Source organism: Acipenser ruthenus, chromosome 1 (genome assembly GCF_902713425.1).
Source record: "Acipenser ruthenus chromosome 1, fAciRut3.2 maternal haplotype, whole genome shotgun sequence".
In the NCBI taxonomy this organism is placed as follows: Eukaryota; Metazoa; Chordata; class Actinopteri; order Acipenseriformes; family Acipenseridae; genus Acipenser; species Acipenser ruthenus.
The window spans coordinates 90,631,896-90,647,998 of record NC_081189.1 but is presented as its reverse complement, the minus strand read 5'-3'; the positions used below and the strand labels follow the sequence as shown (position 1 = coordinate 90,647,998).

The window sequence follows — 16,103 nt, the reverse complement described above, 5'->3', positions numbered from 1 at the left end:
GAGGGTTGTGGGTTCAATCCCCAGTGGGGGACACTGCTGCTGTACCCTTGAGCAAGGTACTTTACCTAGATTGCTCCAGTAAAAACCCAACTGTATAAATGGGGAATTGTATGTAAAAATAATATGATATCTGTATAATGTGAAATAATGTATAATGTGATATGTTGTAACAATTGTAAGTCGCCCTGGATAAGGGCGTCTGCTAAGAAATGAATAATAATAATAATAATAATGGTAAATGACAAGCCTTCGTGTTGTGAATGCCATCTGGTGGATGAACTTGGAACATGTAGTTCACATTTATTTACCCTTACATGAAACATCTCAGAAACAGGTAACAGTATATCATTTTTAGACATTTCCAGACATTTCAGTTTTGAATTCCACCATTAACACCACTATCTACTACAAATCAACCGATTCTCATTCGTATCTGCAGTATGATTACTCACACAGTATGATTCCCTATTCCCAACTTTTAAGACAAATGTATCTGCAGTGATGATCAACAGTTTTTATGTTGTTTTTTTTACCCGAAGGAAATGTGGGGGCTTTTTTGGGGATATTGTGATTTTGCAGGCAAGATAATCACTGAAGCTATTTTTTTTAAAAATGTGTGTGTCAAATTATTTTATCCCGATTTTCTCCCCAATTTGAAATGTCCAATCAAACCCCCTATCAATGAGAAACAGGAAGCAGCAAATAGTGTTGCTCTGAAAGCAGACAGTAACAATCACAGACCGACAATGCTGTGTTTTGCAGACTGTAGCTTTTCAAGGGTGTGCATGCATAATAGTATTTTATATTTTGCAGTACAGATATAGTTACAGCGTCCTTTTTGTGTAGTGGGTTGAAATATAAAGTTGGGAAGCAGTGTAGAGTAGTGGTTAGGGCTCTAGTGGGGACACTGCTGCTGTACCCTTGAGCAAGGTACTTTACCTATATTGCTCCAGTAAAAAACTAACTAAAAATGGGTAATTGTATGTAAAAATAATGTGATATCTTATAACAATTGTAAGTCGCCCTGGATAAGGGTGACTGCTAAGAAATAAATAATATCACAAATGCAATAGTGTACATTGTATGAATATAATTCTCCAGAAGAATGCATTTCATTAATAAACCTTATTTTTTAAAAAATGTGTGTGTAGATAGGTAAATAGATTAGATATTCCTCCTAGTCGCTAGAGGGCCCTCTTGATACTGTACATGTACTGGACAGTTAGAAGCAAGGTTCTTCTTGCCTTCCTAGCTCGTTGGTAAAGCGTGAACGTACCCATTATTTACATAACAAGGTGCTCGTTTAATTGTAATAAATATTAAAATTATCAATATGACCGGTTACGGAGTGATGGCCGATGAAGGAACTATTGATTACTCTGTTCACGAAGCATGGAATGAAGCTACAAATGTATACCTCTTGGTTATTCTCGTCAGCTTTGGACTCCTCATGTATGCCAGAAAGTGAGTATTACACACAGTCAGTATTCTGTCATTTAAAATGTTCACTGGGAATTAATAACATACCATGTTTAAAATAAATCTGCTGGTCTTTAATATCCACAGCCGTTTTTTTTGTTGTTTTCTAGATAGTCGAGTGTTCTATTTTGCAGTATGCCCTGCTTTCTTCTCATACACTGGATGTATACACAGATACAGCTCTCATAAGTTCCTGAAAGATTACAATTTTATTTGTATAAAATCGAGTGTTTGTCGTCTAGTTAAAGCCAGATGAATGTCGGGTACGGTACATTTAACTCATACACTCAAAAACAAACTTCTACCAGATTTCTCATCCTTGACCTTTATAAATATAACATAATAAAAATGAATAAAGAATCTAAACTTATTTACAAAAATACAGTAAAACAAAATAATCTCGTTGAGCTCTAGCAGCGTTTTTTAAGCACCCAAACAAAAACCAACTAGAAAAACAAACCAATATATATATATATCTCCTTAAACGAAAGATCTTTGGCAAATCATATTTTTAAAACCGTTTTCCCCCTTCAACAGAACTAATTGAACTAAACGTCATGCTACTCCATCATTCACCGTATCTCATTTATTTGGCCGTGTCAATATGCGACTTACAGGGTGCGTAGTTAGGCTGCGTTCACGATACGCAGACTTTGCTAAGTCTGCTCAGATTCTGCAAAGATTCTGAAAATTCATTGGCTACTTGATCCGATTCTGTGCAGATTCTGCGCAGAATGACGAAAGTCTGCGTGTCGTGAACGCACCCTTAAATTCATCGGTGCTCTGCATCGCTGAGTCGGAAGTGACATCACGGTGCGGGAAATTTAACAGTTTGGTGAATCAACATAACTGACAATAATAATAGAAATGTTGCTGCTGCGGTTTGCAAGGCTGTGGTTGACCTGTGCGAGCTGAAAGCTTATTGGGACGAAGGTTTAGTTATCTTTAACCGACTATAGGAGCTAGCTTGTTGTTACATTAAAATGTAGAAAGCAGCTAGCCTGCAACTGTAAATATTTATAAATATGAATATATTAATGGATACACTTTCAAATACAGTTCGCCCACTTTTCGCAACTTTGTAACATATTTGTTTTAAGTTGGGTAGCAGTGTGGAGTAGTGGTTAGGGCTCTGGTCTCTTGACTGGAGGGTCGTGGGTTCAATCCCTGGTGAGGATACTGCTGTTGTACCCTTGAGCAAGGTACTTTTCCCTAGATTGCTCCAGTAAAAACCCAACTGTATAAATGGGTAATTGTATGTAAAAAAAAAAAAAAAATGTGTTATCCTGTAACAATTGTAAGTCGCCTTGGATAAGGGCGTCAGCTAAGAAATATATAATAATAATAAATGACAGTTAGCCATGTTATAAGCGGTATAAACTACTTCGGTTGTGCAGTTCCGATGATATATACCATGCGTCCCTGGTGAATCCGCTGCTTCAGCGGTGACGCACAGGTCAATTTAACAACAGTTCGTTGAGCAACTCCAACGGCTTTACATCGGTACATGCAGCGGTGAATTTAACAACGCACCCACACCTAACTCATAAACCTGTGCGCTGCTTTAGTGTGACATCACATCTGCGGTGATTGTTGCTAGGTGATTCCAAACAAACAGATGAGTCTAGTAAAAGTAATTAGTGCAGTTTAAAACATCTGTACAATTGTATAAGTGGTCATTTATATATATATATATATATATATATATATATATATATATATATATATATATATATATATATATATATATATAAATCAATGACAGCATGGTGCAGTGTTTTACGGCAGACTGCAACACCATTCAAAAAGAGAAAAATGAAAAATGTAGTACAAATACCCTTGTCATTGGTCAGCCATATCTGTAAAACATTTAACAATTCAAGGATGGAAAGAAGACGCCCATTTTATAGCATTTTGAGCCATTCCAGATTTTGTGGTAACCTTAATCATTCAGACACAATTAAGCTTGTTACTAATTAATGTATCTATTATTCAGGTCTGTTCTTCACAGTAGACTATTGTAAATCTGCTTCACAATAACAAGAATATCAATTTAACAAAGGGTTTTCACTCAAAACACGTTAATATTACTGTCACTTAGGGGAAGCTAAAATACCTGTCCTAACCCAGTTTCCCAGGACTATTTTCAACATGACCTTAAATGGTAATCACTTTATTGGGCACTACACCTTTAATTAAAGACACATTTCAACTTAAGTTTAAAAAAAGGCTTTTGCTTTTTATTTAAACAAAATACAGAACATTTATTACAATATTCTGAGGTAACGTGTCCATACAGAGAACAATGAAATTAAACTGTTAAAATGTATAGCAGAATAATAAATCGGTGCCAGCTATTCCACGTCTTTATCATTAATATTATCTACTGCTATTATTATTCTTGTTTAAAAATAGTTTTTTAAAATCATTTTATACCAAATGATAAAATCTGAGAGTCAGTTTTTGCGGGAAACTTACCTCAACATTGTAAGTTTTAGTTTTCATACTGGCATTAACTTTGGCTTTCAAGACACCAAGTATACCATCATATAAGAATGATTAAAATTCCCCTCATTTGAGAGAGTTTTCTCCTTTTAATTAGTTGTTCTTCCCTTTAAAAAAAAGTGAGGGCCGAAAACATTGAAAGCGCCATGTTGTTTGGAACCAGGTAGCAACCATCTCTAAGGAAGTGAGTGTCAGTGACGAAAGCACTAAAGAGCTGTATTATTTCAAGTTTGTTTTGCGCCCTGTAGCGCCCCTAGTGGCTACTACGTGCAACGTCCCCCCCCCTTGAAAAAGGTAATACGCAGTAATATTTTCACCTATATTTAATAATAAATACATTCATAATTTCTGTATTTTCCTCACTTTGTTTTTCTTAAAATTACATTTGAAAGCTTAACGACAAAACATTTTGGCAGAATTTTGTATTTTTGAGTGTGTGAGTTAAGTGTACCATACTTCAAACTTCTGTGTAGGATAAATTGGGTGAAGACAAGAGCCCCTTTCACACTGGCATGCTCTACCCGGGTCAGGACCCGGTGTCATGCGGGTTGGGTACATGATTTCACACTGCTTTTGATGAAACAAGGTTGGCCTGGGTGACAGATGCAAGTGCACAATATGCGTTTCAATGCCCGGGAAGCAGCTTGTTACTGACGCTTCCATCCAAGTTTCTCTGGATTGAACCATCGGCCCAAGTGTTGATTAGAGCAAATGTTTCTAGATCCCTGCTGCAATGTGGCTCATGCTGTGTCTCAATCAACAAAAATATGCCTAAACAGAATAAACAGAAATTGCGGAAGTGAAACCTTCACGCAGGCGTGGCTGTTTGTTATTGCATCGGCTCACGGATGTCCGTCAAGCATTTTGTCTCACTCAACCCGGGTCAAAGCGTGTCGACCCACATCCTGAGGTGGTTCGCTGAGACGAGGGTTAACCTAGATAGGACCCAGTACGTGGTTTCACACTACGCGGGATTGTGTCCCGGGTAGCCAGAACCCGGGTAGGAGTGCCAGTGTGAAAGGGGCTTAGGACAAAATCAAGGGAGTTGTCGTGTTCACCATGAAGTGGGGAGTGTGACAGACAGACAGACAGACAGACGGACTCAATCAACGTAAGGCTGCACATTTTTGAGTGATGTTCATGACGTTGGTATTGTGAATGTACTGGTTTTTATGTACCATTATGTCACTACATCCTTACCATAACTAGCGAACTGGTATGGCAACCCAGTTGTGGTGAAACTTGAGTTAGACATACTTTAACTTGAAATTAGAATCTAGGTTGTGTTGAGTTCTGCCAATTCCAGGTAAGAGCGGCTACCACTGATGGATTAACAGTAGGGTTAAGAGACTTAATTCTGATTACATAACGTGTTAGTATTAATGACAGTTATAAAAAATGAATGCATTTCATTTTTCATCTCTTGTGTCACAGGGCATTGCACAGTATTAATAACGACGAGTTTAATGGTTAGGCTAACTAAGGCTATATCTTGGAATAAGTTCTCGTGAATTTTGTTCAAACTTTGCATAGTACAATTCGTTTTTGATATAACCCCACAGGAGAAAAGTGTTCAGGGTCATTCTCTTGTCACGTTGGTCAATCAACCTCCACCTCTCCATCCACCGTCTTGCAGCAAGCTACATTCATGCACTGCTGGTACATTTGCCAAATCGTTCTGAATGTTTAGCACAGGTGGCCCATGTCCTACTAGCCAATTTCATCTGAAGAACCAAGCTGAGGCTAATAGTCATTGTTCTGTAGTTGATACCATGTATGCATTACCAGATTAAACATGGAAATCCATCGTGGTCAGCCTCTAAATTTAATTCAGAGTCATTTGTTCACGGAGGCAGTACACCCAAATTGATCTAGGTGTTTTGTTTATACAAACCATTCAGAATTCTAAGTAGGGAATATATTATACAGCCTTTTAATTTTATGAGCATATTGGTTGTATATATTTGTTTGATAAACCTCTTGCCATTTCTTTAAAACGTCACATTTCTGTGCTTTCAGAAACAAAAGGAAGATCATGAGGATTTTCACAGTGCCACCTACGGTTGAATCGACACCAGAGCCTAACTTTTATGACAGCATTCAGAAAGTTCGATTACGGCAACAATTAGAAATGTACTCCATTGGTAAGACTAATGCTAAACTTATTTCAAGTAGTTTTTAAAGCACGTTAGGGGGGGCTCCTGAGTGGCGCATCCGGTAAAGTCTACGTGTGGAGTGCAAGATGCGCCTTACAGCCTGGAGGTCACCAGTTCGAGTCCAGGCTATTCCACTGCCGACCATGGACGGGAGTTCCCAGGGGGCGATGCACAATTGGCTGAGCGCCTCCCGGGGAGGGGGCTTAGGTCGGCCAGGGTGTCCTCAGCTCACCGTGCACCAGCGCCCCCTGTAGACTGGCCAGGCCCCTGCGGGCTTGCCTATAAGCTGCCCAGAGCTGTGTTGTCCTCCGACGCTGTAGCTCTGGGTTGGCTGCATGGCGGGCCTGCTGAGTGAAAAGAAGCAGTTGGCTGACGGCACACGTTTCGGAGGACAGCATGTGCTCGTCTTTGCCACTCCCGAGTCAGCACGGGTGGTAGCGGTGAGGCGAGCCTAAACTAGGGGTAAAATCAATTGGCGACTACTAAATTTATAAAAAGTAAAACAAATATTGCTTTTTGTGTATAAAATATATATATATATTTTTTTTAATTGAAGTAAGGGGTTGGTTTGACCAATAAACATATGTGTAGATGCAATCCTGGTGTATTCTCTAGTTAGAAGAAAGCTCTTAACAGTCGTGACTTATCCTGGCGAGGTATAGGTTCATCATTCATTTCGGCTAGTATCATCATCAGTGTATTTCACTATTCAAAACATTTCTATACTTGACTTACGGGTCAATTTGATCAATCTATACCCTGCTGGGATAAGGCCATCCGGGATTGCATCAACCACCTCCCTGGTTGTCCAGGGATTGCCCCTAAAATTATTTTTTTAATGCAATCGAGGGGGTTTTCTTTTACATTTACTGTTTTTATTTAAAATAATAATTTAAAAAAAAAAAAAAAAAATAGGCATAGCAAGCAAAAGTCAAGATTTTGTGTGGGAAAAAAATAATATTTTATCATGCTCTCCAACAATCATAATGGCATAATGAAAAGCTTTTCTCTCATAACAACAAGAAATATGTTGCAGAGAAGGCTCTATAAAGATAATGTTTTTAAAAAAGATCTGTTCCTTGCCTTTCGGTTTTTATCAATTTTATATTACTGATAACTGCTTTTGACTAAAGTTTCTAGAAGTACATGGAGATCTACTGTAACAAAATTAGCTTTTTCAATTTTTTTTTTAGGATTTACTTTACCAGAATTGTATGCTATACATTTTTATATAATGATTTAGAAATGTCCAGTAGTTGCAACTAATAAGTTCTAATGGGGACACAACTTATAATATATATATATATATATATATATATATATATATATATATATATATATATATATATATATATATATATATATATTGTGATGTACTTTGGTCTTTTCAGCCGGAGTCTGTGCTGTTCTTCCCAACAGGTGTCTGTCACTTTAATTACACACGAAACAAGGGTAGTGTTCTTTAAACGCCGTGGCGTACGTTTATTCAGCAAACTGATATTTCAAACAAAAACAAAATACACAAAACAAAACCTAGCCTTTCTTCAGGCGCTACCTAAACTGAGTAACAGTAAGGCTAACTAATGCAGGGCAGGGTAAGCCTGTTCCCCTGTTTAAACTAATTCCACGAATCACCTAAGCCAAATCACCGTCCAGAACTCCGTTGTCAAGAATACCCGTACCTTTGTTTTGTTAACAGCAAATCTTTTGTACAACACGCTTGTTTCACCACTTCAACCCTTTCTCCCTGAACACACAAACTGAAGCCCTTTTAACCCCGACCTGATCACTTCCATCTGATCAGCATTTACCCATTAATTATACAATTAAGCACTTGTTAGACTTGTTTCAACAAAGTGTGTGGCTACCCCCCATGGTCCTAAAGCCTCCAAATTACTGTATGGTACATACACATCATCACATACCCTCCCCCTCTGCACGATCCCGTGGGGTCGGGCATACAAGATTTCTGCTGGCTGCGGAAACCTAGACAGGAAATCAGCATTTATGTGTTCTTTACCTTTTCTATGTATTAAGTCAAAACAGTAGGGCTGTAATGTTAAAAACCACCTGGTTATTCTCGCATTCTTGTCTTTCTGACGATACATCCACTGTAATGGGGCGTGGTCTGTAACCAGTGTAAATCTCCTTCCCCAGAGATAATACCTCAAAGAGTCCACGGCCCACTTAACAGCTAAGCACTCCTTTTCTATTGTGGCATATGCTTTTTCCCTTGGGAGGAGCTTTCTGCTCAAAAATAAAACAGGATGTTCCTCCCCCTCCCAGGACTGTGATAACACTGCCCCTAGACCCACTTCCGAAGCATCTGTTTGTAATATAAACGGTTTATCAAAGTCAGGACTTATCAAAACAGGTTCAGAGCACAGTGCTGATTTCAAATCTAAAAATGCCCGTTCAGCCTCTGCTGACCATTTTACCATGTTAGACGTGGATGTTTTAGTGAGATCTGTTAAGGGCACAGCTCTTGAGGCAAAGTTTTCAATGAACCGGCGATAATAGCCAATAAGTCCGAGAAAGGCTCGGACTTGTTTCTTGTTCACTGGACGGGGACAAGACAGAACAGCTTCAATTTTGTTTTGCTGTGGTCTAATTAAGCCACGTCCAAGTGAAAATCCCAGATATTTTGTTTCCTGCAGAGCGAATGCACACTTCTTTTTATTAGCCGTTAAGCCTGCTTCCCTTAACGATCTCAATACCGCTTCCACCTTGTATACATGAGACTCCCAATCAACGCTAAAAATGACCACATCGTCAAGATAAGCTGCTGCATAGTGACTATGTGGCCTGAGTACCCTGTTCATAAGCCTTTGGAACGTGGCTGGGGCACCATGCAGACCAAAGGGCAACACTGTAAATTGGAACAAACCCTGTGGAGTTACAAATGCTGTTTTTTCTTTTGACTCTGGTGACAATGGCACCTGCCAATAGCCTTTGGTCAAGTCGAGTGTGGTAATATACTTGGCTTTTCCCAACCTTTCTAGCAATTCATCCACCCTCGGCATTGGGTATGCATCAAACTTTGATATTTCGTTCACTTTTCTAAAATCCATACAAAATCTTATAGTTCCATCAGGTTTTGGCACCATCAATACCGGGCTGCACCAGTCACTATTTGATTCCTCAATTACTTGTAATTCCAACATCTTTTTTATTTCTTTAGCGAGATCATCCTGTTTAGACTCTGGAATTCGAAATGGTTTCACTCTGACTCGGGCTCCTGGAGGGGTAATGATACTATGTGATATAAGATTAGTTCTCCCTGGCAAGTCTGAGAACACGTCATCATTTCTATTAATTAGTTCTTTAATTGCAGTACTCTGTTCCGCGGTCAAGTGTTCACCAATTTTCATTTCAGTTGCACTTGTCATACCCGGCAATTCGGGACCCAGTTCTAAGTCTTCGCACTGTACTGTGCCTACTAAAGGTTCCCTGTCTACCCACGGTTTCAGCAGATTGACATGGTAAATCTGGTATGGTTTTCTTTTCCCTGTCTGGTACACCTTATAGTTTACATTACTTAACTTATCCGCTATTTGGAAAGGTCCCTGCCATTTAGCCAAAAACTTGTGTGCATGTGAAGGCAGCAAAACCAACACTTTGTCTCCCACTTTAAACTCTCTTAGACGAGCCCCGGCGTTATACGACGTTTTTTGTAGCTCTTGCGCTCTGACCAGATTTTCATTTACCAGGCTGCTAACCTTGTCCATTCTATCCCTCATTTTTATTACATACTCAACTAAATTGTCCCCTCTAGGTGGCGTTCCTTCCCACACTTCTTTGACAACGTCTAAAATTCCCCTCGGCTGTCTCCCATACAATAATTCAAACGGCGAAAACCCAGTCGAGGCTTGAGGAACCTCTCTGATAGCGAACATAAGATAAGGAAGAAAACTATCCCAGTCTTTGCCGTCTACGTGCATTACCTTCTTTATCATTTGTTTTAACGTTTTATTAAACCGTTCCACCAAACCATCCGTTTGTGGGTGATGAACAGAGGTAGTAATTTTTTTTACTTTGCACAACTTACACATGTCTTTCATAACTGTGGACATAAAGGGGGTCCCTTGATCGGTAAGGATCTCTTTAGGGAAACCGACCCTAGAAAAAACCTGTATCAACGCTTGTGCTATATTCCTTGAATTAGTGTTCCTTAACGGTATAGCTTCGGGGTATCTAGTGGCATAATCCACAATGACCAGAATGTACTGGAACCCTGTTTTAGATTTTTCCAAGGGCCCAATTAAGTCCATTCCCACTCTCTCAAATGGCACGTCTATGACAGGTAACGGGACAAGCGGGGCTCGAGTAGGTTTCCTGCCAGCGACCCGTTGACATTCTGGGCAAGCTATACAAAACCGCTCTACATCCTTATAGACTCCTGGCCAATGAAAACGCATCATTACCCGGTCTCTAGTTTTCTGTATGCCTAGATGCCCTCCTAACAGATGGCTGTGAGCCAGCTGTAGTATTAAACCTTTAAACTTACTTGGCACCAGTAACTGTTCTAACCACTCGCCACATTCAGTTCTAGTGACCCGATACAAGAGATCATTTTTAACAATGAAATGTGGTACAGTGTTAGTGTCCCTGTTTTCCCAATAACATTCGTCCGCTACCACAGCTTGATTAAAGGCATATTGTAAATTTTTATCTTCTATTTGTTCTCGTTTGAAGTCCAAAGGAGACACTGCTAGCTCATCCCACATCTCGGGGAGGTTTTCTTCTAAACTTCCTAATGACTCAGATTCCCTGTTAGGCTGCCCTACACGCCTTTGGGGGTCTGCACTTTTGCTTGTATATTTCCCCCCAGGGAGCCTTTGCGGTTTAGCTTGGGTCCTATACTTTTGACTTCGTGTCTTCCTGGTTTTTCCTGGTTCAGCTAGTATCTCTTCGTCAAACGGAAACAATTCAGACAATTCTTGGTTCTGGCCACTAGATGGCCCTGCCTCCTTAGTAGCAACAAAAACCTCTCGTAACTGTACTAAGCGAGCAAATTCGATACAATCACGACCCACAATCACTGGATAAGGAAGTCTAGGTAACACTCCCACTTTTAACTTTACCTCCTGGGAACCTATTTTTAGATTTACGGTGGTAGCTGGGTAGGTTTTAATATCACCGTGGATGCACATTATTCGTACTTCTGCCTGGTCTGTAGAAAAGTGTTCCCCCACCAGGTCAGAGGATATTAAACTCTGCCCACAGCCTGAATCTAACAAAGCTACTGTGCTTTTATCGCCTATTTTAACAGCAACCACATACTCTGTTTTTGGAGAACTGCAGGAAAATAAGTTATTAACCGTAGTCACTACATGACAGTCCATTGACTCTACCGTCTCCTTTTCGGGACAATTTCGGGCAATGTGCCCCCAACCATCACATTTAAAACATTGCACCCTGTGATATGGCACACTCTGCATTTCAGTCCACAATTTATTCTCCCCTGCCCAAGGTCCCTTCACGGTTCTAGACCGCTCTTCAGCGCCCCCTTTTTCCCACACATTCTTACCGGGATTCTCGGCGGTGCGTTGTTTCGGGCTTGTGGGGCGCCAGTTGCTTTTGGCAAAACGGGATGTGGGCTGGGCAATTTCCAGGGCAGTGAGTTGACGCTCGACCAGAGCGATTAGTTCATCGGCAGTGTTTGGACTGCCCTGTGCCACCCATTTTCGTAAGCCCACTGGAAGATTCCTCAGATAATGGTCGAGGACCAGTAGTTCCACCACCCGCGCAGAGCTATTCGTCTCTGGTTTAAGCCACCTACGGGCTAAGTGGATTAAGTCAAACAGCTGTGACCTTGGTGCTTTTCCCTCTTCATATCTCCAAGAGTGGAAGCGTTGAGCCCTCACAGCTACGGTGACCCCGGCTCTCGCCAGAATCTCAGCTTTCAGAAGATTATAATTAGCTGCTTCTGTTGGCTCCAAATCAAAATAAGCTTTTTGAGCATCTCCACTCAAAAAAGGCGCAACAATGCCAGCCCACTGCTCAGGTGGCCAAGCCTCTCGCTCGGCGGTCCTTTCGAACGCCAAAAGGTAAGCTTCCACGTCGTCTGCTGGGTTCATTTTCTGTAAAACATGGCTAGCTCTTATAGGACGTGGTCCGGCAGAAGCGGCCCCCACCCGTTCTCCAGAATTCATCTGGCTCCATAATTCTCTCCACTCTCGACGATCCTGCGCTGCTTGTTCGGCCAGGACTTTGGTATGCTCCTGCAAAGCCGCTGTGGCGTGCTGCTGAGCTGCCGTTGCTTGTAGAACTGTTTTAAGTAATTCTTCCATGTTGCGGGGTTCTCAAAGAAAACAGAGCCCCACTTCTGGTACCAAATGTGATGTACTTTGGTCTTTTCAGCCGGAGTCTGTGCTGTTCTTCCCAACAGGTGTCTGTCACTTTAATTACACACGAAACAAGGGTAGTGTTCTTTAAACGCCGTGGCGTACGTTTATTCAGCAAACTGATATTTCAAACAAAAACAAAATACACAAAACAAAACCTAGCCTTTCTTCAGGCGCTACCTAAACTGAGTAACAGTAAGGCTAACTAATGCAGGGCAGGGTAAGCCTGTTCCCCTGTTTAAACTAATTCCACGAATCACCTAAGCCAAATCACCGTCCAGAACTCCGTTGTCAAGAATACCCGTACCTTTGTTTTGTTAACAGCAAATCTTTTGTACAACACGCTTGTTTCACCACTTCAACCCTTTCTCCCTGAACACACAAACTGAAGCCCTTTTAACCCCGACCTGATCACTTCCATCTGATCAGCATTTACCCATTAATTATACAATTAAGCACTTGTTAGACTTGTTTCAACAAAGTGTGTGGCTACCCCCCATGGTCCTAAAGCCTCCAAATTACTGTATGGTACATACACATCATCACAATATATATATATATCATTAGCTTAACAAATTTGTGATTTGGTGGGCAGACAAATTACACAATAGTGTGTACTACTTATCGCTGGTGTTTGAATTTGTTCTTTCCTTCTATGTGAATTATGATGGAATATCTTCCTGCATATTAATTGTAATAGGATTGTTAAATTAACACTTTGCTTTTATTTTCTCTTCTAGCAAGGAAACATGATCAGCAGCAGCAACAGCAGTCAGACAGTGTGCAGCTGTCCATGGAGTAAACATTGTGCAATGTTCTGCAGCATTAAACTGTATTCCTGTGCAATATAGTGTTTTATTTATTCAATATTATGGTGGACTGAAGAAGATTCTGTTGTAATTTGGTACAAAGGAATCGTAAATTCTGTTTTCAAAGTGTAAAGTATGGTACTGTATTTTTGCTATACCCCAGTTTGAATTTCTGCCTATTTAAAACATACCATTTCAGCATCGGTGTCTAACGCAGCTTTCATTACCTGTTACCTGATAACTGACCGTGATGACAGGTGCCTGGAGTTGAAGGTGAAGGTACTTAATGAAAAGCAAGGTTAGTTATCTAGATGTAATGGCCACTGCCAAGGATAGTAATGCTATTATAATGTGTAGGAAGAAATTAAAAACATGTTTTTAGGTTACATTTTGGACTGGGTCGCTGTTTAAGGGCAAGGCTGTAAATAACGTTAGTTTTGATGTGTTTTGGACGACAAGTTCAAATAGAGATACACATATGTGAGTTTGCTATACATATCTCTTTGAATTTTGTTTCTGTGAATGGTAATCAAAACATTAAGAAAAGCTACCTGTAGGTGGACTGATGTGAGAAACATGGCATTCAGATACAAGGGACAGTAATGGTACCTGCATGGCTCCATCCTATGCAAACCTATTCATGGGAAAACTAGAAATCAAGACATAAACCTTTGGTTTGGTGGCAATAAATGGATATCTTTTGTGATTTGCATCTCCTTATTCCAACCTGACCATTTCTAAGAAAAACATATACAGCAATGCCACAATTTTATTATAGATTTTAACTCCAGTGTGCAATCTGTGCATTTTTTTTTGCGAAAGGAGAAAAGGTGTTTTTTTTATTTTTTATTTATTTTTTTAAATTTAGTCGTCGCCAATTATTTTACCCCGATTTTCACCCCAATTTAGCATGCCCAATTATTATCTGTATCCCCGGCTCACCGCTCACAACCCCCGCGCCGACTCGGGAAACGGAGGCTGGAACACGCATCCTCCGAAACGTGCTCCTGCCAAGCCGTCATTTTTCGCACTGCAGATCCACAGCAATGCCACCAGACCTATAGTGCCGGAGGACAACACAGATCTGGTGGCTCCGCTGCAGAGCCACAGGCGCCCTATCGGCCACAGGGGTCGCTGATGCGCGGTGAGCCGTGTATTCCCCTGCCGACCTAAGCCCTCCCTACCCGGGCAGCGCTCAGCCAATTGTGCGCCGCCCCCTAGGAACTCCCGGTCACGGTCAGCTGTGACATAGCCTGGATTTGAACCTGCGATCTCCAGGCTATAGAGCCCATCCTGCGCAGAGCGCCTTTACTGGATGCGCCACTCGGGAGCCGGAGAAAAGGTGTTTAGTCCACCCAAGTTGTGCTTTAGTTTTGTAACAGAACTAGCGTGTTTTTCTTTCACAAATGAACCATGACTTTGGTCAGATTTATCGGATTCTGTCGGTCCATCCATCCATCCATATGCACGTACCACTTATATTTTTGCATTCATCTGGAGAATAACTTATACAATTAAACATGTCATTGTTATTCTATGCTATTCTAGGTTGATATATGTCATGGTTATCAATTTGCTCTAATTTTGAATTTACAGCCCTAGTGATAAATGTTACTGACATACTTGTTTTAATTTACACCTACTTCAAACATGCCAACTGCTAAGATTTGGTCGTAGCAGCTATTATTTTCGAGGTTCTGCTACGGCGCTACGTCAAAGGGGTATAATACTACGATTGTTATGTGTGGGCCAGTGGTTAAAGAAAAGGGCTTGTAACCAGGAGGTCCCCGGTTCAAATCTCACCTCAGCCACTGACTCATTGTGTGACCCTGAGCAAGTCACTTAACCTCCTTGTGCTCCGTCTTTCAGGTGAGACGTAGTTGTAAGTGGCTCTGCAGCTGATACATAGTTCACACACCCTGGTCTCTGTAAGTCGCCTTGGATAAAGGCGTCTGCTAAATAAACAAATAATAATAAATAAATAGATGATGGATACACCTTGAATGTTTATGAAATATTATTTCAATACTATGTGTGTGTTTTCCTCTTTAATTTTTTTTAATTAGTTAATGGTTCTTAAAGAATACTGTATTTCATTGACAGTTTTTATTGTGGCATTTTAACTGACACACTAAAAGCTCTGAGCCGGGTTGCTTAGTAACCAGTTTAGAGGTCCTTCAGAAACAGCTGTGCAAACGTTGCCTTGCTATCATTTTTCAATGCCTGTCGGGTCTTTGACCCAAATCAAGCGAAGTATCTAAGCATAGCTGAGAAGTAAGTGTTTGAGGCCATTCTACTGTTTGAAGACAATTGTGTAGCACAGCGTGACTACCGTGTAATCATTTTCAGCATATAAATGTATTTCGGGATGACAAGAAAGGCATCAAGCATGTACAATATGTTGTATCAGAATAATATGTAAACAAACAAACAAACCAAAATGTTTTACCAAGTCGTATTGTGTTGGAGCAGCAGGAACTGCCTGATCATACGACTTGACATGCGATCAAGTCACGTGCCACTTTTATCAGGTGTGCTGCGGCGCAAACGTGACACAGATCAGAACCTGTAAATGTCTGAAAAAGAAGCACCTAGGAAGTATGAGAGCAACGCTGAAAAGCAGAAACACACCAAGTACAGCGTCATTGCGAGGAAGATCAACAAAACACCAACACTGACATGCTATTTTAATACAATACCAACAAATGTATGTGAAGGTACCAGTACTTCGGAAAATACACTGGAGAGGAATCAACAGTACGAAAGGACCTAGGTTTATATGGATTACAGTGAGGCAATCTCCATGG

At 40.6% G+C, this 16,103-nt stretch overlaps 1 protein-coding gene across 2 annotated transcripts; it reads left to right on the top strand.

Annotated features, from left to right (window-relative positions):
* Window positions 1-1,231: 1,231 nt before the first annotated feature.
* On the top strand, window positions 1,232-15,293 carry LOC117421458 (small integral membrane protein 19). Of its 2 annotated transcripts, XR_009329700.1 has the most exons (4): window positions 1,232-1,464; window positions 6,004-6,128; window positions 13,228-14,126; window positions 14,639-15,293. XR_009329700.1 is itself a non-coding variant. In XM_034035924.3 (3 exons), the coding sequence occupies exons 1-3, from the start codon at window positions 1,334-1,336 to the stop codon at window positions 13,287-13,289; spliced, it is 318 nt and encodes a 105-aa protein (XP_033891815.3). In that variant the 5' UTR covers window positions 1,232-1,333; the 3' UTR covers window positions 13,290-15,293. The 2 variants fall into 2 exon arrangements, 1 of the variants encoding a protein (XP_033891815.3); XM_034035924.3 differs by having other exon boundaries at window positions 13,228-15,293.
* Window positions 15,294-16,103: the final 810 nt, after the last annotated feature.